General features: G+C 37.2%; 1 protein-coding gene across 2 annotated transcripts in view; it reads left to right on the top strand.

Annotated features, from left to right (window-relative positions):
• The window catches only part of IL1RAPL1 (interleukin 1 receptor accessory protein like 1), a 1,428,491-nt gene that overhangs the window by 689,592 nt on the left and 713,777 nt on the right, over window positions 1–25,122 (top strand). For both annotated transcript variants that reach the window (XM_056131181.1, XM_056131180.1), the window contains one exon: window positions 9,796–10,075. In XM_056131181.1, the coding sequence (XP_055987156.1) occupies window positions 9,796–10,075 (280 nt within the window). The remainder of the gene's footprint in view (window positions 1–9,795; window positions 10,076–25,122) is intronic.

The raw sequence follows: 25,122 nt of genomic DNA, 5'->3' as shown, positions 1-25,122 counted from the left end.
GCCATTTTCTGTTGCTTTGAAATGAATACCTGGTTTGTTTTGGTTTTGCTTTTTGAACCATATCCAACAATGCTGGGGCTTGCCCCTGTCTCTGTATTCAGGGATCACTCCTAGCTGATCTTTGGGACCATTGGGGTCCCAGGGATTAAGTCCAGCACATTGAACAAGGCAAGTGCCCTACACACTGTACTTTGTCTCTGGCCAAGTGAAAAAAATAAATGCTTACTGATCGTGAGCTATGTAATGTTTGGGTGTTGTGTGTGGTATCAGAAATACTTGGTGGAATTTGGAGACTGAGAAATGGCAGGATATTGATAAAGACTATCCCATCTGCTTTGCTACTAGCTGAGCTCTTTGTGAAGAAAGAGGTGATCATCTCTAAGAAGAAATTTCTTGTTTCCCAAAATCTTTTCCCACCTGCAGATGACCTACATTGAGAGTGTGATAGATGTCCACTACTAAGTTTCATCAGACAAAAGCTGTTTTACAAACAGAATTCCTGATCATTGGCAGTGTCTCTTCAATAATATCAATTCTTATCACCTACACACATCTTCAAATTATTTGAAAAAATCATTCCAAGTTGTTGCACTTTGTATGTTTTTAATGGCAAAAATCTGGATACATTCTACACTAACCAGAGTTTAGAGGCAAGGATAAAATTATGTGACCATGATAGATAGCTTGTTTTGTGTATTGTAACTGAGAATGTGGGAACATCTCTATATCCTTCTTGAAAGGACCTGCTTTGCTAAATTTCATTTATGAATCCATGTTTGTAAAAGCTGGTAGCCCTAGAATAAGAAGATAGTTCAGAAGACTAGAGTGCATGCTTTACTTGCAAGAGAACCAAGTTTGATCCCCAGCGTATTATAGTTACCTAAGCACTATTGCAATGCCCACAAGATAAAAAAAATTGTAGGAGTACAGAAACTTCACCTAACTAGTACCTAGCCATAGCTCTTTTATTCAATGACTGCAATTGCTTATATGCATGGCCCACAATCCCTAACTGCATTCATATTTCAACGTTGACTTTTTCAGGTATACTAGTGATAAAAACAAATGTTGCCATATCCCAAGTATTTATTTTGATCATTGTATGATAATTAAAACTACTGTATTTACTACATACTAAATATAATATGAAATAAATTGGATATATCATGGTATCATGGTCCTCCCGTTATTCATTGATTTGCTCGAGCGGGCCCAGTAACATCTCCATCGTGAGACTTGTTGTTACTGTGTTTGGCGTATTGAGTACATCACAGGTAGCTTGCCAGGCTCTGCCGTGTGGGCGAGATACTCTCGGTAGCTTGCTGGGCTCTCCAAGGGGGCGGAAGAATCGAACTCGGGTCAGCCATGTTGGCTGCGTGCAAGGCAAACGCCCTACCCAGTGTGCTATCGCTCCAGCCCAAATTGGATATATATACATGGATATATACATATGTCTATATGTATGTACTTATTAGGTCTGTATGTGAAACATTTTGTTTTGATTACATTTACAATCACTAAAAGCTTTGAAGTAAAAAGTTATAGAAAGTATTCAAAGACTCCATATCTTAGTTCACTGAGAAAGATATTTCCATTTATGTTAAAAGGTATGAGTTTCAAAATAAACTTTTCTTTTCTTTCTTTTTTTAATTAATTAATTTATTTTTTTACAGTTGTAGATTTACAATTTTTTTTGTGCTTGGGTTTCAATTATACAATGATCAGATACCCATCCCTCCACCAGTGCCCGTTTTTCACCACCATGGATAATATCCCTCCCACCCCATCCCCCCATCCCCCCCTGCCTCTGTGGCAGGACAATCCCCTGTGTTCTCTCTCTCCGTTTGGGTGTTGTGGTCTGCAAAAGAGGCATTGAGTGGCAAACATGTTCAGTCCATAGTCTACTTTCGACATGCATCTCCCCTCCTGGGAGGATCCTCCAAACATCCTTTATTTGGTGCTCCCTTCTCTATCTGAACTGCCCTTTCCTCTAGGATACCCGGCTGGCCTCTAAGTTATGGAGTAATCCTCCTGGTGCTGATCTCAGCTATTCTTGGGTATTAATCTCATACTTTGTTACTTTATATCCCCCAGATGAATGCAATCTTTCTATGTCTATCCCTCTCTTTCTGACTCATTTCGCTTAGCATGATACTTTCCATATTGTACCACTTGTATGTAAATTTCATGACTTCATCTTTTCTAACAGCTACATAGTACTCCATTGTGTAGATGTACCAAAGTTTCTTTAACCAGTCATCTGTTCTTGGGCATTCAGGTTTCTTCCAGTTTCTGGCTATTATAAAGAGTGCTGCAATGAACAAACAAGTGCAGATGTCACTTCGACTATACATTTTTGCTTCTCTGGGATATATTCCCAGGAGTGGTATTGCTGGGTCAAATGGGAGCTCAATTTCTAATTTTTTGAGAATCGTCCATACAGTTGTCCAGAAGGGCTGAACCAGTGGACATTCCCACCAACAGTGAAGGAGTGTCCCTTTCTCGCTACATCCACGCCAGCATTGGTTGCTTTTGTTCTTTTGAATGTGGGCCAGTCTCTGAGGTGTGAGATGGTATCTCATTGTGGTTTTGATCTGCATCTCTCTGATGATTAATGATGTAGAGCATTTTCTCATGTGCTTTTTTGCCATTCGGATTTCTTCTTTGAGAAAGTTTCTGTTCATTTCATTGCCCCATTTTTGGATGGGATTGGATGTTTTCTTCTTGTGGAGTTTAACCAGTATTTTGTATATCCTGGATATCAACCCCTTGTCAGATGTGTATTCGGCGAATATCCTTTCCCATTCTGTAGACTGTCTTTGTATCAAAATAAACTTTTCACTTTCACTTTTTCTCTCCCTCATTACTTATGTTTGGTTGACTACCTACTCCTGCTAAATATCTCCTAAAGTATTCACAAATCCATTCCACTTCTCTTTCTCTACTTGCCCACCTCAGACTTTCAATAACATCCCTCTCTCGCTACGGCTCTCCACCTTACACCCACCATAGCATACCTGAAACATTACACTGGCTCAACCCTTCAACAATTTTCCACTTCTTTAACAGTGAAGTCAAGTAAATTTTGCATCTCAGAGAATTACCTTCACGATTTGTCTTTGCCCAACTCAGTTCTCTTCATCTTTTGCTAGCTTCAGCCTTAAGCTTGTTTCTAAATTGTAATGTCATTTGTTGTACTATCTAAATATTTTTGCATTCCTTACTTTTGTGTGCAAATTAGGTACTGTTCATCTGTTTTCATGTACAGCTCATTAATTTTTGACAGTTATCTCAAATGCTTTCTTTTCATATAGAAACTATGCCCAACCCTGTACATTTCTTTATCATTACATTCAATTTTGTTTTAAATTCCATCCTTCTATTATACCATGAGTTCCTTGAAAACAATGATTATGTCTTAAATATCTTGACACCTCCAGCCCTAGGTTAGAAACTGGAATCAAACTCACTCTTATTCTTTGAATATATAAGTACATTTGTTTGATCTGCTTCTTAGAACAGAATCTATGACAGTTTTTGACGCACAGAGTTAATTGAGTTACTGTTCTTCAGGAAACACCTAAAAGAGAGAGAACTAAGCAGCAAAAGAAAGGGAAAGAGCTGAGTGAGGAGGTCATAGGTACACTCTTAAAAGTGTCCTGTATACATACAGAACTATGAAGCATGAATAGCATTAAACAATTTTCCCTATTTGATAAGACTGTAGTACATTCACATCAGTAAGTTATTAGTATTTGGCAATGGAGGGTGTAAATTTCAGAATGTTGGATCCTGTCACTCAAAGATAAGAGAAAAGAGATGTGAGCTTGCAGTGTTCAAAGGAGGCTAGAGAATGGAAACATCAAATTGATAAAAGAGCTACATCTCTCATGCCTTCACAGGTATCTTTATTATTGTTGTTATTATTATTTTTTATTATATTTTGTAGTACCAAGATCATTTCCATTGCTTTGAAAATGCAAGGCGAGTACACCACTGCTGAGTTAAATCCCAGACCTCTAATTATTTATCATTATTCCAGTACACCTACCCAAGTAGATACTTTAAGACTATATAAATTTGTGCTTTTATAAATAGTCTTACATTTTCACATTAGAATGTGATATAAATCCTATGGTTAGACTTAGTCTTTAAAAAATTCAAAATTTAAACTTTGTTTCCCAAGGACATATTTTGATATCTTATAAATATAATAATAATTTCTTAATTAAAATCATTTACCTTAAGTTCATTAAATATATTTAAATTATCTAGTCTATGTGGTTTTTGTTTATGAAATGCTATATCAGTAGAACGTTTTTGAGAAGGAACTATTTCTGGATCTTAATTCCATCACTATCTCCATATAAGCTCCTCAACCATTGCAGGTTATATCAAATATGAATACTTATGGTGATTCATACTTCCACCCGAAGTGCACTTTTATGACTTCAAAACTCACAGCAACTCCTAAGAAATGCTATTCCATGTGTCATTGACTTAGATTATTTTAATAAACTCTTACCATCAAAGAATAACACCAACTGTCTCAAAAAGGTTTACAGAAAACTATTAGGAAAGGATATTTGCATTACTGTGCATTACAGAACAATTCACAGTAACCAAAACCTAGAATTATGGAAGTGGCCAAGAACAGATGACTGAATCAAGAAACTATGGTACTTATAAACAGAACACAGAACACTGTCCTCCCATTGTTCATCGATTTGCTCGAGCGGGCCTAGTAACGTCTCCATTGTGAGACTTCTTGTTACTGTGTTTGGCATATTGAATACTCTCGGTAGCTTGCCAGTCTCTTCGAGAGGGGTGGGGGAATCGAACCCGGCTCGACCAGGCTGCTGCATGCAAGGCAAACGTCCTACCGCTGTGCTTAGAAAAAGATGAAATCATACAATTTGCATGGATGAATCTGGAGAGTATCATACTGAGTGAAATTATTCAGAAGTAGGGAGTAAGACAGCAAATCATATCCTTCATATATGGATTATAAATAAACATAGTAGGGAAATGACAAATGTCCAACAGAAACCATGGTCTTCAGTAGGAAGCTTACTGTGTGTGGGTAAAAGGGGAGTATGATGGGGGAGCATTAGGACAATGGTGAGAATAATAGCTTTGTAAACTGTGGTGCCTAAAATATAAAATATTAAGGACAAATAAATATAATCTTTTATTCTGAAAGAAAAACAGATAAAACACTATCAGTTTGCACAGTTAATATTAAAATGTTAAATAGCTACGTGGAAATTTATGTAATCTACTTAGTAGTGTTTAGGAGTATGATTTTAAAGTAACTAATTTGAGCCCAACTGGGCTGAGTTAAAGAAAAAACTATGTATATATATCAGTAACAATTCTGGTCAATAATTAAAATGTAAGTTATCATATTTTCTTTTATAATTTGACTTGTATTCCTGTAGAATATTAAGATGTTTTGTGGTTAGGTAAGATAAATATTATTATTCATAAGAAAACATATTGAAGTATTTAGGGATGAAATGTGATTATGCCTGTAACTTATATTCATATGGTTTAGTTAAAGCACAGTGATACAGAGACTGAGTGTGTGTGCAAATAAGAAAAAATTGTTAAAAGAAGAAAAAGATGCTCATAACTTTACAATGATATAAAATATTGAAACCAGAGTGATAGTACAGAGGGTGGAACACTTGCCTTGTACAGAGCCAATTTGGGTTGTATCCCCCGCACCCTCTCTGGTTCCCCTACTTCAACAGGAGTGATCCCTGAGCTCAGAGCCAACATTGAGCACTGACTGGGTATTGCACAAAACAAAATCCTTAATATCAGTTTAATATCATGTTTTAGATATGATATTAATTTAAGATCATGGGCTAGAGCGATAGCACAGCGGGTAGGGCATTTGCCTTGCACCCAGCCAATATGGCTGAGTCGAGTTCAATTCCTCCACCCCTCTCGGAGAGCCCAGCAAGCTACTGAGAGTATCTCACCCGCACAGCAAAGCCTGGCAAGCCACCCATGTCGTATTCGATATGCCAAACACAGTAACAAGACTCACAATGTTACTGGGCCCGCTTGAGCAAATAGATGAACAACGGGAGGATAGTGATAGTGATTAATTTAAGATCATAATTCACATCATATTTTAATGTAGTCATCAGAGATTATTGCTTATTTAAATGTGTTCATCCAAATATTATAAAAATGTATTGAATTGTTTCTGTAGTATCACTTTCCCCATAAAATACATTAAGATGTTTAAAATTTATAGTTTGTGAACATCATCTATTTAGATTGATAGTAAAGCTTCCAGTGCCACAGATCTGACAACTATTTTCACATTAATATTTAATGTAAAGTGTCTCTGATATTCATGGTGCTCTTCATTTCACCTCTAACATTCCTTGGCATGTATCTCAGAGTAGTTTGAAGCATTTTTTCCTGACTGCTTAAGCACCAACTTCAAGGGGCAGAGAGGTAGTATTCACACTGTACAGACTGACAAGGGCTTGATACTTAGTACCACATATAATTTCCCAAGGTGGCCAGGAATGATCCCTGAGTGCAGAGCCAGGATTAATCCCTGAGCACAGTTGGGTATGACCCACCCTCCACCCCCCCCCCCCAAAAAAAAACAACAAAATTTCATGCTAACTTTAATTTTCAGTATACTAATATAGAGTAGCACTGTAGCACTGTCCTCCCGTTGTTCATCAATTTGCTCGAGTGGGCAGCAGTAACGTCTCCATTGTGAGAAGTGTTGTTACTCTTTTTGGCATATTGAATACCCCACGGGGAGCTTGCCAGGCTCTGCTCTGCAGGTGGGATACACTTGATAGCTTGCCAGGCTCTCCGAGAAGGATGAATGAATAGAACCCAGGCCGGCTGTGTGGAAGGCAAACGCCATAACAGCTGTGCTGTATAGAGTATTTCTTTTTTCTATTGGAAATTATATTAGTTAATATCAGTCAATAATTAATATATAGTAACAATGTATTTATGAGTTATGGTAGCTAAAGTAATATGTTAATAAAATACATATGTAAATCATATGATTAATGCAATGTATACTAAATATATATTGATATCTCTAGCCCCAGATAATTCTCCATTTATTATCTTGATCTAATTGGTGTCCAACTTTGTATAACTTTCTACACTTTCTTTTAGCTTAAATCATTTTGTTTTATTTTACAAATTTTCTCAGTTTGGAGAATTTGTTCTCTAAGTTTATAAAGCTCTGTTGAAGGTGTTATAGCCTTTTTCAGTACCAGCAATAGCCAATGTGACAGATGGCCTCTGTTACAATAACTTGATTCTAAACTTGAATTGTAATTTATATAGTGATAATACAAGATAACACCATGCTTCTCACCAGAATTCTGTTTAAAATGCAATTTCACCTAGGATCCATCCCATGCAATGAGAGAAATGTACAAAATTGTGCTGATAAATATCCCATGTAATTATATAACCTTGACATCTCTGTGAAGTTCTGTCGTGCTGTTTTATATGGTATGCATAATCAATGCAGTGATTAGTGACGTCAGTGATGACCAGCAGACAGTGATGATGGTTCAATCACGGGTAGCTTGCCAGGCTTTGCTGTGTGGGCAAGATACTCTCGGTAGCTTGCCGCGATCTCCGAGAGGGGCGGAGGAATTAAACCAGTCTCAGCCCGGCTGGCTGCACGCAAGGCAAATGCCCTACTGCTCTGCTATCGCTCCAGCTCAGACCCTTGATATTGTTCATAATCCATGTGAAACCTTTCTTTATTTTTTTGGCTTTTTGGGTCACACCTGGCGATGCACAGGGGTTACTCCTGGCTCTACACTCAGGAATTACCCCTGGCGGTGCCCGGGGGACCATATGGGATGCTGGGAATCAAACCCGTGTTGGCCACGTGCAAGGCAAATGCCCTACCTGTGCTATTGCTATAGCCCCTGAAACCTTGCTTTCATACGTTGCTCAGATGGTATGACTATTTGAGCTTCCCTTTGAGTAGTTTTTCCCTTTTAGGCACTTAAATGCTGTGAGAAATATGAAATTGATTATCTTGCTAAGTATTGGACCACACTTTGCTAAGTAGGACATTTCTGTCTACTAGAAAGTAGAAAAACATACAACCTCTATCACGACGATCATGGTAATGTGCCTGGTTTTTAGGGAACTGCTGCTGTGTGTGGATAGGAAAAAGTAGACTTCGATTTAAAAAAATGTGTCTTTGTATGTTATGGGAGATGGTGCTTCCAAGAAACCCAGAAAACTCAACTATTCCTCACCATCGCTTCCTCTTGACACTTCCCCTGATGCTCCCAGGAAGCAGAGCAAAGTGATAGTCTACCTTGTCTCCCACCGTGGAACTACTGCCAAAGCTTGATTCAGCTCTGTTGTTTTTCTGCTTTGCTTGTCTATAAATCTGTCCCCCTTCCAGCTTTTGTCAGTGTGGGTCCAATTAGAGAGAACAAGGAAATTTGAATGAGGAAATTTTGTATAAAGAATTAGGAAATGTAAAAGATTATTGAGTGGTAGTAAGGATGGCATAGTCTCCCTAGTCAGCCATAACAAGACACCACAAACTAATTGGCTTGTGCGCAAAAATTAATTTTCTCTCAGTGGTGGCTAAGAAGCCCAAGTTCAATGTGCTGACCACCCTAGTCTCTGATTAGAGACCTCTTTCTATTGTATTTGCATGGCCACTTCCCTGCAAACGAAGATAGCAAGAACACAGTCTGTATTGTCAGTTCATGAGAGCTGATCTATTCTAAACCTAATTTTCTTCCTAAAATCACCATCTCTGGGCACTATCACAATGGATATCCCCAGCACAGGAATGGGGAGGGAGAAGAGAGAAGGGGCCAAACATTCAGAGAAGCCTAAGGAATGCATGAATGGCTTCCATTTCCCCTGTGGCTGAGATGGAACTCCAAAGGAGAAATCCCATCTTCCTATCCCCATAGCTAAGACCAAACCTCACTGGGAAAATACATGGATTGATGAATCACTGAAGTCAGTGTGGTACCAGATAGCCAGGAGTTCTTGGAAATCTGCTCTCCAGAATTTGGTAGAGACTCTCTGTGCTAAATGGGAAATGTGTTCATGGGAAGGTGTTCCACACAGAAACTGGCTTCTGAAGGCACACACACAATAGTACAAAGTACTAGAGCCTTTCAAGCAAAGCTGGTACTAGGGCGCAATACCTATTCCTATTGCAGTTTCTCTCAAACACCCTAGTACTGACAAAACTTTGGGGCCAGCAAGGTTTCAAAGGTCATTTTTTTTGGCTTTTTGGGTCACACCTGGCGATGCACAGGGGTTACTCCTGACTTTCCACTCAAGAATTAAACTCCTGGCGGTGTTCGGGGGACCATATGGGATGCTGGGAATCGAACCCAGGTCGGCCGCGTGCAAGGCAAATACCCTATCTGCTGTACTATCTCTCCATACCCATGGTTTCAAAGGTCTTGATTTATTTTCAAGGAACAAGCAAAAAAGTACAGTTAGAATAGCAATGCAACAAAACAGTAATTAACGTACTAGTATAAACTAAGAATAAATACCAGCAGAAGTGAATCAAGTATTAATTGAATTGTTTGTTACTCAGGTAAGTTACTTTTCTAAGTCTGAAATTTATTCATTTCTGGATAAAACACTCTGTGCCTAGAGTAGAATCTGCTCCATTGTTCATGCTTAATAAATATTTGCTGAATGTTAAATAAATGAATCAATAAATAAATTGCTTTAAAGATTCATTCACTGATGTGTTGTTTTTTTTCTCTCCGTTTGTCACTCTAGCTGATGGATGCACCGATTGGTCTGTTGATATCAAGAAATATCAAGTTTTGGTGGGAGAGCCTGTTCGAATCAAATGTGCACTCTTTTATGGTTATATTAGAGCAAATTACTCCCTCGCCCAAAGTGCTGGACTCAGTTTGATGTGGTACAAAAGCTCAAGTCCTGGAGACTTTGAAGAACCAATAGCTTTTGATGGAAGCAGAATGAGCAAGGAGGAAGATTCCATTTGGTTCCGGCCAACATTACTTCAGGACAGTGGTCTTTATGCCTGCGTTATCAGGTATTTTAATTTTCTTTATTTTTGAATCAGTCAAATCACATACTTAATCCTTCTACTTAAAATTTGCTATTCTTTTCACCTGAAGGTATTTTCTCAATATGCCTGTGTTGTTGCTTTCCAGAATTTAGAATCTAAATTACAAAAGATGGGATTAGAATTTATACAGAGACATTATTTCTAGCTTATGGAGAAAAGAGATGCCATCTGTGTGTCTACTTATATTGCCAGAAATTACTAAAGACTATGAAATAAAATTTATAGAGGAGGTGAAATGTTGCAAATAAAATATAAGCAAAGACTTGCAGAAAGGATGCATAGTTTATTGTTAAATGGATTGTAACATTTTGTTATTGCCCTTCACAGACAGATAGAGCACAGATACCTCTGGTTCACACACATCTGCAAAGATGATTTAGGTAATGTGAATGTGTGTGCACAGGAAGTAAAAAGGCAGCATTGCTGTGGCAGGGAATATGAAAGTAGAGAATCAGATCATTTTTGTTAACTAAATGTTCCAGGTCAATACAAAAAAAGGGAAAAATTCAAGTCCCTCAAGGATATTACAAAAGTTAACAGTGTCTTGTGACTTTATCTGCCAAGAAGCTCCTCAGAATCTACACATTTTTGTTAGTGGAAGAGATGTATGTAGTTTGCTTAATGACAATGCATTGAAATTATCTGTGTATTAAATTAACAGTTAAAAATCTCAATTTAAACATTTAGCCCTTCATGGATTGTGAATCGTGCCCCGCATGAATGACTGTGAATGTCATTAGACTATAAGCACATTAGGAAAGCAAGGTACAGGTTTATAGAGAGTATATAGAAATATTTTTCTTTATTTTCCTGTATTTTGGCTTATTAAGATAAATACAATCCAACATAAAGCTGTTGGCTTCGGTTTAAAGAAAAATCAAAGAATCACCAATCATCTTTTTGAGATACAAATTTGCTTTCCACTTCTGCAGTTCTGATGAGTTGATATCATTTCTCTGTCATTAGAGATCATACCTCATACTCAACACTGATAAGGAGGAACTTTATTTTGAGTCATGACACATCTGTGTTAGGACATTAAAATAGTGTCAGAGTCACATAAAAGTTAAACAGAAGTTTATTTAAACACTGAATATATATCTTAAGTGAAAGTTCATTTTGAAAAATATAAATGAGTGCATATTGTATGGGGTGACTTAAGAATGGATTGTGAAAGAACAAATGCATTGTCCGTTTGGCAATTTTTCTTTCCCTATGATTTACCAGTTCTTTTATGTTCATTCATATCTCTTAATTTAACTGGATTTTTGTATGGGACATTACTAAATAATTGCCATATGAGTGCAGTTAAGGAATACATTTGGACTCTCTGTTCTCGCTTGACTAATAGTGATTTGATTTGATTTCATATCTGCTGTATTTCTTTAAATAAATCATTATTTCAGATTGTTCATGCATGTTCAGAGGTTATTCTTCAAGGCAGTCAAATATGTGTCCTCATTTATCTGAGATTAGAATTGAGCTGACTGTTCATAACCTAACACTCAATTTTATTCTTTATTGTTGATGTGAAAATAATGATGGGTTCACATTAGTAGTCTGAATTTCTAAAGCACTGAGGTTGCAATTCTTTGATGTGGCGCAACATACACTATGATTCAGTGCCTTGAAAAATTGCATTAAACAGTTCCTATACTTAGAGTTGCCATAATGAATTAAAGATCAAAAATATTTAAAAATTAATGGCATTTGCCATATGTTTATATCAGAGGTGAAACAAAAAGTCAAGCACCTTAAAATTTTCTGTATCCAGTGGTATTCTAGATCAGTGTATCTCAACTTTTTTTTTGACCACAGATCCCCTTATGACCTCATTTCCTTCCTCTGGCACCTCTTTCTTACTGGTTAGCCCCCTAGCTTCATGTCATGCCCCCCATTTACTCAATTTTCACCTATGATACCCTTGAAATATCCTACGGGGACCTCAGGAGGGCCATACGACCCCTGGTTGAGAAACACTGTTCTAGAGAAAGTGTTAAACTGCAGGGGAAAATACATTTGTCAATAAAATCCACATATTCCAATTGACTTGAGACTAGTGTTGTTATTCTCCCTTTTCAATTAGGAAAACGGTGCTCAAAATTAGAATAGATGTATTTAAATAGCATGACATGGTGTTGAAATGAAGAGAGCCCGGGGCATAAAGTGAGTCAGTGACATTTTGACATAATATTAGCTATCAGGCCATAAAACTGTCGTCATTAGTTAAAAGAAATTCACCTGCAAAGAATTTGAGGACTTTGGCAATGTTAGTTTCGAAGCTTCTAATCATATTATTAAAACTCACAATGTCACCGATAACAAGGTTTTGTAAGACTTTTATATTGAGCTAATTTTTATTTATACCAAGATCACGATCACGACCACCCTGTTGTTCGTCGATTGCCTCGAGCAGGTGCCAGTAACGTCTTCTTCGTCCTAGCCCTGAGATTTTTTTTTTTAAAGTGCCATATTCAAGGCTTTTTCAGGGTTAGGAGAATGAGACCCATCATTGTTACTGGTATTTGGCATATTGGGTATACTACGGGGAGTTTGCCAGACTCTGCCGTGTGGGCAGGTTACATTTGGTAGCCTGCCAGTTTGACCAAATTAGGAATGAGATGATAAGATGTCGCGTGGCCGCGTGCTTCCGGGAGCTGAGTGTGATAATCTCTGGATCCTGGCCGTTGTTGGAGTTACACAGCAGTTGGTGGGTGTAACTGTCTAGTTACTGGCAGGTCCAGTCCCAAACCGTGCAGGCTTGGAGATCTCAGCCCCGGGTCCCACACACCTGGGTTCCTTATACCAAGATATATGCAATTTAATGGTATAACCAAATGTTGTAAGATTACAATCAATATAACCAACAAGTGCATTTCTATACACTTCTCATAGAACCTGTGTTGAGCAGAATGAAGCCACATAAACTCTTGCTTCATACAACCTTTCTTTTAACTCAATTTTCTCTTCTAAAACTTGAAAAGACTTTGTCTGAAAAATAGGGAGCACTGCATATCAATTTATTATATTTACTTCTCTTGCCATTTAAAAGGAAAACTTTCTTAACAAAAAGTTTCTGTATTCTTGATGCCAAATTTTAAAGTTCAATTTAAGGGGTCAGAGACATAGTACAGAGTGTAAGGCATCTGCTTTACATGCAGCAGACCTAGGTTCAATCACTGAAATTTCGTATTGTCTCCTAAGCCCCCCAGCAGTGATTCCTGAGCACAGAGCCAGGAGTATGCCCTGAGAACTTCCAACATTTCAGAGTACCCCAAGGAAGGAAAGGAAGGAAGGAAGGAAGGAAGGAAGGAAGGAAGGAAGGAAGGAAGGAAGGAAGGAAGGGAGGGAGGGAGGGAGGGAGGGAGGGAGGGAGGGAGGGAGGGAGGGAGGGAGGGAGGCCTTTTTCACGGCAAAGCAATTAATGAAGACAATAAAATTCACCATATTTAGTGAATGAAACATTTGAAAATATCTGACAAAAGATAAATATGCAAAATATATAACGACCCCATACAACTCAATAGAAAAAGAGCACAACCAGATGTGGCCCAAAACCTGAATAAAATAAAATTTTGTTTTATATGCAGAGGTAGGAAATACACATCAAAGAATTTTAATGTGCTCCCTCTTCAAAAATGATAGCAAATTGTTTGACAACCTATTTTTGACATTTTTTACATTCGGGTAGATTCGTACTCAGTTAGAAGAACTTATAGAGATCTGTTCCTGACTACTCTCAATTGCAACATTTTGCCAAACTATAATACATTTTATAACCTTTGCACTGACATTAATGTATCAAGATGCAACATACATACAACACATACCTTTCCTATTATCCATATTCAACTTGTTCCCTAGCAATCCTAACTCCTATCAACAATCTGTTTACTAATCCATAACTACTTTATTTAAATTCAATAATAGGATATTAATGGACTCATATAGTATATAACCTTTGAAACTGGATTTTTTATCCAGAGTTATTCCTTTGAAATCTATAAAAATTGTTATATGCATTTGTAGTGAATTGTTAAGTAGTATCCTATGGTATAATAATTGCCACAATATTTATTCCTTGGAGAACACCTGGATTTTTTTGAGTTTCACAGATTAAAGAACACATTTCTGAGAACATTTATGTAAGATTTTTTAAGGACTTATGTTTTTACTTTTCTTGGTTATATGCCTAAGGATGGACTTATATTGTATGACATTTATGTTTGTTTATATAAGAAGCTACCAAACTATCTTCCAGAGTAGCTGTAGATTTTGTATTTCCAACAACAATATATTAGTGATAAAGTTTTTACACATCCTTGCATCACATGGTATTGTCATTATTTTACATTGTAACCTGCATTATATTCTGACATCTTACTGTAGTTCGAACTGACATTTTCCTTGTGAATAATAATGATGTTTACCATATTTCTCTGTGATGATTTACCATCTCTCTTTACTTCAAGTGAAATGTCTTTTCAGGTTTTTGGCCATTTTCTGATTGAATTATTTGTGTTATTATTGTTGAGTTTTAGGGTTTTTATACAGTCTACGTAGTAGTTCTTTGTGGATATGAGGTTTGAAGGTATTTTATGCCAATCTGTGATTTGTCTTCTCATTCTCTTAGAGAATCCTCCGGAGAGCACAGATTTGATGCAATTCAGTTAATTTTTCCATTGATGAATTATACTCTTGATGTGAAGTATAAAATCCCATCTGCGTGGCCCTAGATTTTGGACACTTTCTCTTTTTTAATGATTTCTTTTTGTTAAATATTTTATTGTTTCACATTTTATATTAGTCTTTGATATGTTCTGTGTTAATATTTAAATAAGGACTAAGGTTTATTTAAGCAACAAGGCAGATCCATAAATGCAGTACTTTCACTCAGAAGGTGTCAGTAGGACTGAGGAAAAAGCTGAACACTACATTCCTCTTGCGCCCTCATGTTGCATTTTCAACTTCCTAAGAGTCTTCTCTTGTTATTAGTCTAAATGACACATGAAATTTAGTATCTATTCAAATCTATTTCAATACCTAATTCATAAACCTATCTCATAAGATAGTGTGTTTTATTTTTAATGAATAGTATTACCATCATTTCAGTAACACCCTGTAGAAAATTACTGCTTATCATTACTTTCTCCATCTTTCATATCTTGCCTTAGCACTGTAGCACTGTCCCCTCATTGTTCATCGATTTGCTCCAGCGGGCACCATAATGTCTCCATTGTGAGACTTGTTGTTACTGTTTTTGGCATATCGAATATGTCGTGGGTAGCTTGCCAGGCTTTGCTGTGTGGGCAGAATACTCTCGGTACCTTGCCAGGATCTCTGAGAGAGGCAAAGGATTTGAAACCAGGTCAGCTGCATGCAAGGCAAATGCCCTACCCACTGTGCTATCACTCCAGACCATCTTGTGTTAATTGGCTTCTAGTACTTGTCCAATTTACTTTAAAAATGTTTTGTGATTTTACTTTTCTCCTTCCAAAATGGGAATTTATCTTTCCTTTACTTGCTATTCCAACATATTACCATATTACAGTGCCATATGACTACCACAGAGATTTTTATTTCTCTTTCTAAAATTATTTGATGAATTTTATGAACAAGCAAAGTGAAGTTCAAAGACTTTGCTTGCCATACATATCCCTTTAGAATTCAGTTACCACCTTTCATTCTAGGCTTATCTTAGGGCTTTGTCTTTATAGACACTTCATGCAATGTCTCCTCCTCCCCCCACACACATAATCTTTGTAGATTATTAATTTAAGAATATTATTTAATTAACTAAAACGTAGTTATTATCAATGTTACTTACTCTTTGAGTCTATGTTCTGTCATCCGGAATTCTATTTTTCATTATCTACCTGAAGAACACATAATTATCTATTGAAAAATGATCCAGTACACACTGATTTTTCTTTTTCCCTTTCCTAAGCTATGTAAATACAGTTATTTCAGGTATCACCCATAGGTGAAAATACTCACAAACTGAGTGGCTTGGAACAACCACATTATATTTCAAGTTAATCTGCGATGTGAGTTGGATTCTGTTGGGTAATTCTTTTGCTGATTTTTTCCAGTCTCATCTGAGTCTATAATAATTAGGACACAGGTTGGCTAAACTGTCTTATTTCCATGTAGTATTAAGGCCTCTCTCCACTTGATCTTCCTAGCTGTTTCAAGAATAACTGTAGTTACAAGTTAACCTCATGGTTAACACCTGAGGTATTGTTCATTGTTGAGACAATGAGTACAACAGTGCAACAGAGCCTGCTCTTTAATCCCTAAGAATTCACACCCACCCCTATACATAGAAAGGACACTCTGTCCAATCCAGAGATCCTCCAAGGGTTTCACATTTAAGGTATCATAATTGGGCTAGAGTACCAGGATCATGTTATTCAAATCAATTCTTTTTTTTTTTGGTGTTAATCAAGAAAAATAAGTGACATTAATGGTTTAATTATTTGTGGATACTAATTTCAGGTGCCATCAAATAGATACAAGTTTTATTTTATTTACTGAACATATGTTTGTTTTTTTTAAATTTTATTGAATCATCGTGAGATAGTTACAAGCTTTTATGTTTGGGTTACAATCACACAATGATCAAACACCCATCCCTTAACCAGTGCACATTCCCCACCACCAATCTCCCAGTATATTCCCCCTTCCCCACCCTCCCCCTGCCTCCACAGCAGACAGTATTCCCCATACTCTGTCTCTACTTTTGGGCATTATGGTTTGCAATACAGACACTGAGATGTCATCATGTTTAGTCCATTATCTACTTTCGGCACACATCTCCCATCCCAACTGATTCCTCCAGCCGTCATTTTCTTAGTTATCCCTTCTGTATTCCATCTGCCTTCTCCTCTCCAATTCTTGATGTAAGAGAATTTCTTCCTCTGTACTTCTCTGAGAGTAACAGTTCAGGAGTGCCTCCTCTTGAGCCGAAGCTCTTTGAGGCTAAAACACCTCACCTAACCTTCACAAAATGAATACACAGTGGTCAGACAGGGATTAAAAAAAACAAACCAACTCGTTTTCTTTGAAATTGGATGGGAGATAGAGTGAGGGTAAGCAGTACAGAGCAGTGACCACTCATAGCAATTTTAAGATCCAGTTGTGCAACTTGGTATTAGTTCCATCATTGTCTGGCTCTGTTCACTGAGTGTGGTTCTCTGTAGCTCTTGGATCCATTCTTGTCATATCCATAGAAAACTAAAGGTCCAGAAGACTCTTGAATTTGGACTTTGTCTCCTTTTGAATGACCTAGACGATTCCTCAAATGCTATGCATCTTCGGTGTATTACATTATAATGTATAGCATGGAGTGGTAGTCACACCCAGAATAATCTTTATGAGGCATGTCTTTCTACTTTTCAAGTCAGAGGACTAGAAGACAATGTACAAAATAGTCCTCCCTACGTATACCTTTTGCTTTGCTTAGGGTAGACATCAAAGACCCTTCTAGCTAAAAGTCAAAGGATTTGCCTGACCATTTTTTTCATTTTAAGGAAAAAGACTTTATTGAAATAAAAAACTTTTCTTAGGAGTCAAGAAAAAGACAAGACATAGACCTCAGACTCTCATTGTAATGAGAAAGACATTAAAAAGAGATCAATAAAAATAATAAAATTAAATTAAAAGGGGTCAAGGATGTGTTGGATTAGTATGGATTAGTATGTCAGAGAAAGGAAACCACACATAACATTGTCAGTGTGGACTGATCAATTGCTGAGGTCATTGAAACCTTGATTTAGGTAATAGCTTCCTGGCTTCTGTGGACCTAGGAGCTTGTCAAGCTGAATTCAGTTACCTTTTTACCTATGTTCTCTGAATGATAGAATATGCTTTATATCTGAAATCTATTATAACCAATATATTTTCTTCAGGTCAATAGAAGTAGGATTTGTCCTAGATAAAACACCCGGTAATTTCACAATGAAATAGTGCTCAGGGTCAGTGTTCAGAAAACACCTTGCAGTAAACTTTGCCATAGCTAAACTTATACCACTTTTTTAATTGTTACGCTTTTTTCAGACAATGTAATAGTTTGATTTCTTAGGACATCCCCTGCCAAGAACAAACAGATTATAAGCTACATACATGCATCAGGATTTTTAATATTTCAAAATAGGGTTTGTTTTACTCACTCCCTGTACTATATCTTCACTGTAACCAAGTAAATGTGGAAAGTAATACTCTGCTACGTCTAAAGCCCCACCAAAAATTTATGTAGCTGTAGTTTAAGTCACCAATTACAGTCTGTATTATAAAATATAATTTTGGGGGTTTTTTTTGGTGGCCACATCCAGCAGTTCTCAGGGGCGAATACTGACTCTAGCCCAGGCATGATCCCTGGCACCCCCAGGTTTAGCCAGCTTTGCTCTCAGGGAGGGCAAACCTTACCTCCTGTGCTGCCGCTGACCCAGAATATAATTTTAATATTTATTGTTGTTTTATGTGATTATTGTTTAAAAACAAAGTCATCATTAGATCAATATATAATGTCAGCTCATTTGAGGAACTCTTAAATATTCAGACCCCAAGGAATTATCGTAACTTGTTCAGGACCATCAAAGTCCATATAAATGTTTAATATCCTACCCAGAAATTTTAATAATCATATGCCTATGTGTTCCAAGGACCCAAACTAGTTTAATGATTTTGTTTTCCTAATTGTTAAACTACCTCTCTTAATTGAAACCAAAGTATACACTTGAGAATATCAGCTGTAATTTATAGGTTATAAAAATGCAATTAAACCCACATAAGCTAGTCCTTTAAAAACCTGTATACAATTGAAAGCCTTTAAACTAAGGTTTCATGTCTGGATGTAGAGTCTCTTATGGATGATAAATTAAAATTGCAGTCTGCACAATACAAGGGGTTCTTCTAAATTCCTTTGATAAGCCCTTGTTGTTTTTTTTTCATACAAGATTCAAAGGTATTTTCCAGTAGAATAATTATAAAAAAATTTTTAGATAGTGTTGAAGTGGTATAACAGCCTACAAAAAATACTAAAATTAGCCTTTTTCATGGTCTGCAACACCAAGTTCTTTTAAGACAAGGCGCTCTCTCTCTCTCTCTCTCTCTCTCTCTCTCTCTCTCTCTCTCTCTCTCTCTCCCCCTTCTCTCTCTCTGTCTTCAAAACAAATGTTCTTTTAAAGACACACTCTCTTGCTGTGTCTTTCTCTCCACTTGCAAGGCAAGTGCTCTACCACTTAGCCATCCATATCACTTCATTTTCTATAGTTTTTTTTCAAATTTCATATAAAAATAGGTGAAAAAGAAATGTAAATAACTAGCCTCCATTTTATAAACAACATGGTCCAGTGCAAAAGTACAGCAGGTAAGGCACTTACCTGGCTGACCTGGTTTTGATAACTGGAACCCCATATGGTACCCCGAGCTTCATCAAGAGTGATTTCTGGGTGCAAAGCCAGAGCTAAGCCCTGAGTCCCATGGGGTGCACCTCTAACCCAAAAATAAATAAAACAAAATATTACTGGTTCACCATTGATTTTCAATACTCTTTGTTTCAGGAGTACAGTTTCACACTCTGATATATAAATATACTCTACCCCACACATCACAAAATTTCTAGTGCTATAAAATATCAAATTCCCCCCCACTCTCCATGCCCTGCACACCCTTCCTCCACATACACTCTGGTAGCAACCAGAGCCAATGGTAGCTTCACAAAATTAAACATTTTTTGTTAATTTATTTGTTCTGGTGATTTATATTCCATATATGAGAGAAACCATCTGATAATTGTCTTTCACTTCCTTTATTTCATTAACACAGTCACTTAAAAGTGCATCCGTTGGGAGAAGTATGCTGAAAGTGGGTAAAGGACCAAACATGATAGTCTGTCAATATCTGTATTACAAACCAGAATGCCCCAAAGTAGGGAGAAAGTAAGAAGAAAAGTGTCTGCCATAGAGACATGCGGGGTTGGGGGTGGGGGTGGCAGAAGAGATACTGGGGACATTGGTGGTGGGAAATGTACACTGGTGGGTGGAACATTTTATGGGTGTTGGAACATTTTATGACCAAGATGCAATTATGAAAACTTTGTAACTGTGGCTCTCACAGTGATTCAATAAATATTAAAATAAATAAAAGTCCATCCATGTTGTCACAAAAGATACACTTTCACATATTAAATATATTATTATTTTTAGTAGCGTCTACTGAGTGTATATATTCCCTAACATCTTTATCTAGTCATTCAAGAATAGCCTTGGCTATTATGAATAATATTGTTCTAGGGAATAAACATATCATTTCAAATTATTACTCAGATAAATATAAAAGACTTTAAGTACTGAATCACATTGTATTTTTTATTTAAAAAATTGAACCACCATGAATTACCGTGGTTGATTTTCAGGCATACCAAGTCCCAACACCAATTCCTTTACCACCGCCCACTTCATTTTACCAATGTCCCCAGATTCTTTCCCATCATCCCCACCCAAGCCTGCCTCTAAGGTAGGCACTTCTTTTACTTCTGCTTTTTCCTTCCATTTAGGTACTGTGGTTTATAATACTGCTGATGGAATATCATGCATACCACATTACCTCCTTTCAGCGCTATGTTCTCCTTCAGTGTGACCATTCCCTTCACCATTGTCATATTATTCCCTTCCCCAACCTGTCTCCTCCCTCCCAGATGGTTTTGTTAAAGTAATTCGCCCACCACTACCATAGAAGTTGCTACGTTTTATGTTACTGCCAATAATATAGGAGAGTTCTTTCACTACATACTCTTGCCAGAAGTTGTTTCTGCTCTCACAGACTTGAGGTGGTATCTTATTATTGTTTTTTATTTACATTTATCTTAGATGAAATGAAGTTAAACATTATTTTCTATGCCTCTTGATCATCTATATATCATTGGAAAACTGTCTATTGGGTCTCGTGTCCAGATTTTATTTGGTTGTCTTTGATTGAGCCCTGTGAAGTTTCTATTTTGGAGGTTAAACATTGTTATATATTAGATGTGCAGATATATTCTCTTATTTACTAGGTCTCTTTGGGGTTATTTTTTGTTTTCATGGTGGGATATTTATATATATCTTCATGAGTGGATTATCTACATATACAGAAACATTTTAGTTTGATGCAGTAACATTTGTTTTTCTTTATATTTCTCCTGTAATTGAAATTGAGCTCCTATAGACACCTCAGTGATTGATATTCAGGAGTGCATATGCCATGTTTTCTTCTATGTATTTGATCATTTCAAGGCTTATATCCAAGTGTTCAGTTCATTGTGAGTTATTTTTGTGTATTGGGTTGAACTATACCGCCTGTTGACTATCTACGTTTTCCATCACCAATTCTAAGAGTTTTCTTCTCTGTTGGATCCTTTCTATCAAATAGCTGACCAGAAGTGTATGTCAGTTCTGGAATCTCAGTTTTTATTCCATTTATCTTTGTGTCTTTTTGTTTCAATACCAAACTGTTTTGATTATTATGTTTGTTTATAGTATATTTTCAAGTTTAGGAGCATGATACCTCACTTTTTCTTTACTCTTAAAATTGCTTGACTATTCAGAGTCTTATTGGTCTTATAAAAACGATAGTGCTGTCTGATATTGCTATATCAAATATTTCATTGAATTGTAAATTGCTTCACATAAGCTATCCCTTTTACCAATGTTTATTCTTTCAATTAACAAGCAAAGGCTATGTTTCCATTTCTTTTAACAATGTGGTAGTTTTCAGTGGATTGGTTATTCACATTTTGTTACTTTTTACTCCCAGATATTTTAACCTTTGAAAATGTGGTCATTTTATTAATTTCTCTTCCCATTAATTTGTTGTTTGTGCATAGACAGGCAGCACATTCATGTGTATTGATTTTGTATCCTGCCATACTAATAAATTAATTATTTCTGGTAGTTTTTGTGATAGAGTCTTTAGAGTTTTATGTGTCTTCTGTCATGCAGGTAGTGATAATTTTACTTAATTTTCAATTTGAGTATTTTGCTTTTCCTAATTTCTCCAGTTAGGACATCCGGCCCTATGTTGAACAGTAGTGGTGAGTGGGCATCCTTTTCTTATTTCAGATCTTAGGTGGAAAAGACTTCCAGCTTTCACCATTGGTGTTAGCAATATAGTTATACGTTATGTAGCTTCTCTTTCCACACCCAGATTAAGAATGTCTTCTCTCTAGGCCTCAGAATCCATCACTTTCCAAGGAGTGGAGGAATGTGGCTACCACCCACACTACCTTCAGAGTGAACACCAAGCCCCAGGGCCCTGTCAGCAAGCATTACTGTTCATTACCCTCATAGCTAAGGTCATCTGCACCAGTTTGAATGTAACAAGTTATTGCCAGTGGAGGTTCCTGGGTAACTTATGTGAAGTAGGGAGGAGAAAAGAGCAGCCTCATGAATGCAATCTGCCACTTTCTTTTTATCCACCTCTGCCACCCCAGCAATGTAGAGACCTAGGATTGTGAATATCGGCTGTGAGCCCCTACTCAGCATGGACATTAACATCCTGCCAGCCCCATGAGGCAGCTGTCAAACTGTGCCTGACATCTACTAGTTCTGCATGATGTGGGAGATAATCCCTGACACCTGTTTTCTCAGGGATCGGTGGACTCAGGCTGGAATGAGGAATTGCTCTCTACTGGAAAGGAAAGTCTGTCCTACACTTTACTCAGGCTTTTCGGGTCTGTCGCCATTCCTTCACAGAAAAGAGTTTCATTAGGAAACGGCCAATAATGTGAAAGGGCTTTTTATTTTGAGATTTTGAGGAAAGAGAGAGAAGTGGAGGAGGGGGGAGAAAAAGAGAGAAAGACAGACAGACAGAGACAGAGAGAGACAGAAGGGGGGGGGTAACATGTCTCAAGAGGGCAAGTCAGGCAGCATTTTATTGGGCAACATACACCCGGCAGCATGGGCCCAGATAACATGGATACTGGTACTACATGTGCTTCAGTGACAAAAGCACTCTATAGTAACACAAGTGAGCTTCCTTTGTTCCTTTGTTCAAGTTAGTTTATATACACTTCTTCCAAACTGCCTGCCCCCAGCCAGTTGCTAGAGTGGTTTCCAAGGGACAGTTCTGAGCAGTTGATGGTCTTCTTTGATATTCTTTGCCTGGCTTTTGTTCCAGAAGCCTCTACTCCCAGAGGCTCCAGTCACCTTTACACTCTGGAAGTCTCCAGCTCTTGGCCTGGAATTCTGCATCTCAAAGGCCTTCCTGCTCTTGAGATGGTTCCTTTGAGTTAAAAGTCTCCATGCCTTCAGGGCATTTCCGGTTTCTGGTGCTGTTAGCTATTTTCCAAAATATACACATTACCACCCCCTCCCATATTCCTGCCTCCAACAAAATCATGTCTCCCCCCACCAAGTTGTTCATGAAAAATGGCTGCTGCCATGACCACAATTCCATCCCCCACTCACTCCCTGTTCCACCAACTTAATGAGGGAACAACCACCCGACTCTGAGAAACAAAAGTGTAGATTAGTCCAGGGAAGTGGGCAATGAAGTGAAGTGGTGAGATACCCTGTGAGTAATTATGTGATTTCTGGTTTTGCTTAGGGAAGAGCTTGCCAACATTCATCCATTTCATCATTCTGTGAAGTCACACAGATTTTAACCTATTTTCAACAGGAATACCAGGATGCTATCTTTTCGGGTGCTTTCTTTTCTTAAACAATTCATGAAGTTAGAAGCTATGAACTATTTGAATTGTATATACAATTTACTGTGGTTGTGTGTGTGTGTGTGTGTGTGTGTGTGTTCAGGGCACATACAAGTGTGCAGAAACGTGCTTATCATCCAGGCTACAAAACATGCCTTGAGCAAAGCAGGTTTTTTTTTTTTGGTTTGCTTGGTTTGTATATAAAATAAGTGCCTTGATATTATGATGTTATATATCACATAGTACTATCACTAATAGTGATATTGCTGTTTCAGTCATAGAGATAACATGATTGTTTATAATTTTTACAAATATTGTTAAAAATAAGTAATAATTAACTTGTAATTATCATGATATTTTTAATTACAAAATTATGTATAGCAATGCAGGTCACTGATAATCCAGCAAGTATCTTTGCTTATGCTTTTGTACTGTAATTATCATGTTTATTCATTTTTTGGTAAAATGTAGTCTCCAAGAAAAATTAACCATTAATGTTGGTGCAGTAAGGAAAGATGAAATGAATAAGCCTAATAAAGTAATAACAGATGATCACAAAAAATTGAGTATGAAACAAAAACTATCCCAGGCTTTTTCAAGTTTAATGTTTTGTAACTGTTCCCAAGTAAAAAAATGAACAATAACTTCAATGATGCAGAGAAGATAATAAAAGGGTTGATAATTCTTAGAAAAGCACATGAAGGGCCATTGTTTGATGAGCTAATTGAGTCATCAGTACATGGCTATGGGAAAGTGTGATGAAGAAAAATTCCTATGTCAGAAGTCTTATGTGTGTTAATTTACTACAAAATAATCTTAAAAGTGTAGCATAGAGGTGATTTTTTATTTGGAGTAATATGGAAAAATAATTTCCACTTTTCATGATCTGTAATATTGTGTGGCTGATTTTTACTGTTGCAGCAAGACAGAATCACTGTCCTCCTGTTGTTCATTGATTTTCTTGAGCGGGCCCAGGAAAGTCTCCATTGTGAGACTTTATTGTTATTGTGTTTGGCATATCGCGTACATAATGGGTAGCTTGCCAGGCTTTACCGTGTGGGTGAGATACTCTCAGTAGCTTGCCGGGCTCTCCAAGAGGGGCGGAGGAATTGAACTCGGGTTGACCATGTTGGCTGCGTGCAAGGCAAACACCCTACCCGCTGTGCTCCAGCCCAAGACAGGATCATAGACTATATATAAATGATTAGCTTTGGCCAGGAGTAGTCTATTAAATTTTAATTTCCAACAATAGATGTTAAGATGGATTTGTTTTGTGAGCTATAATTTGTTGACTGCTGATGTTTAAAAAAATGCCTGATAA

Source organism: Sorex fumeus, unplaced genomic scaffold (genome assembly GCF_029834395.1).
Source record: "Sorex fumeus unplaced genomic scaffold, SorFum_2.1 ptg000086l, whole genome shotgun sequence".
NCBI lineage: Eukaryota > Metazoa > Chordata > Mammalia > Eulipotyphla > Soricidae > Sorex > Sorex fumeus.
The sequence above is the reverse complement of the archived record's forward strand: the minus strand, read 5'-3'. Positions and strand labels throughout refer to the sequence as shown.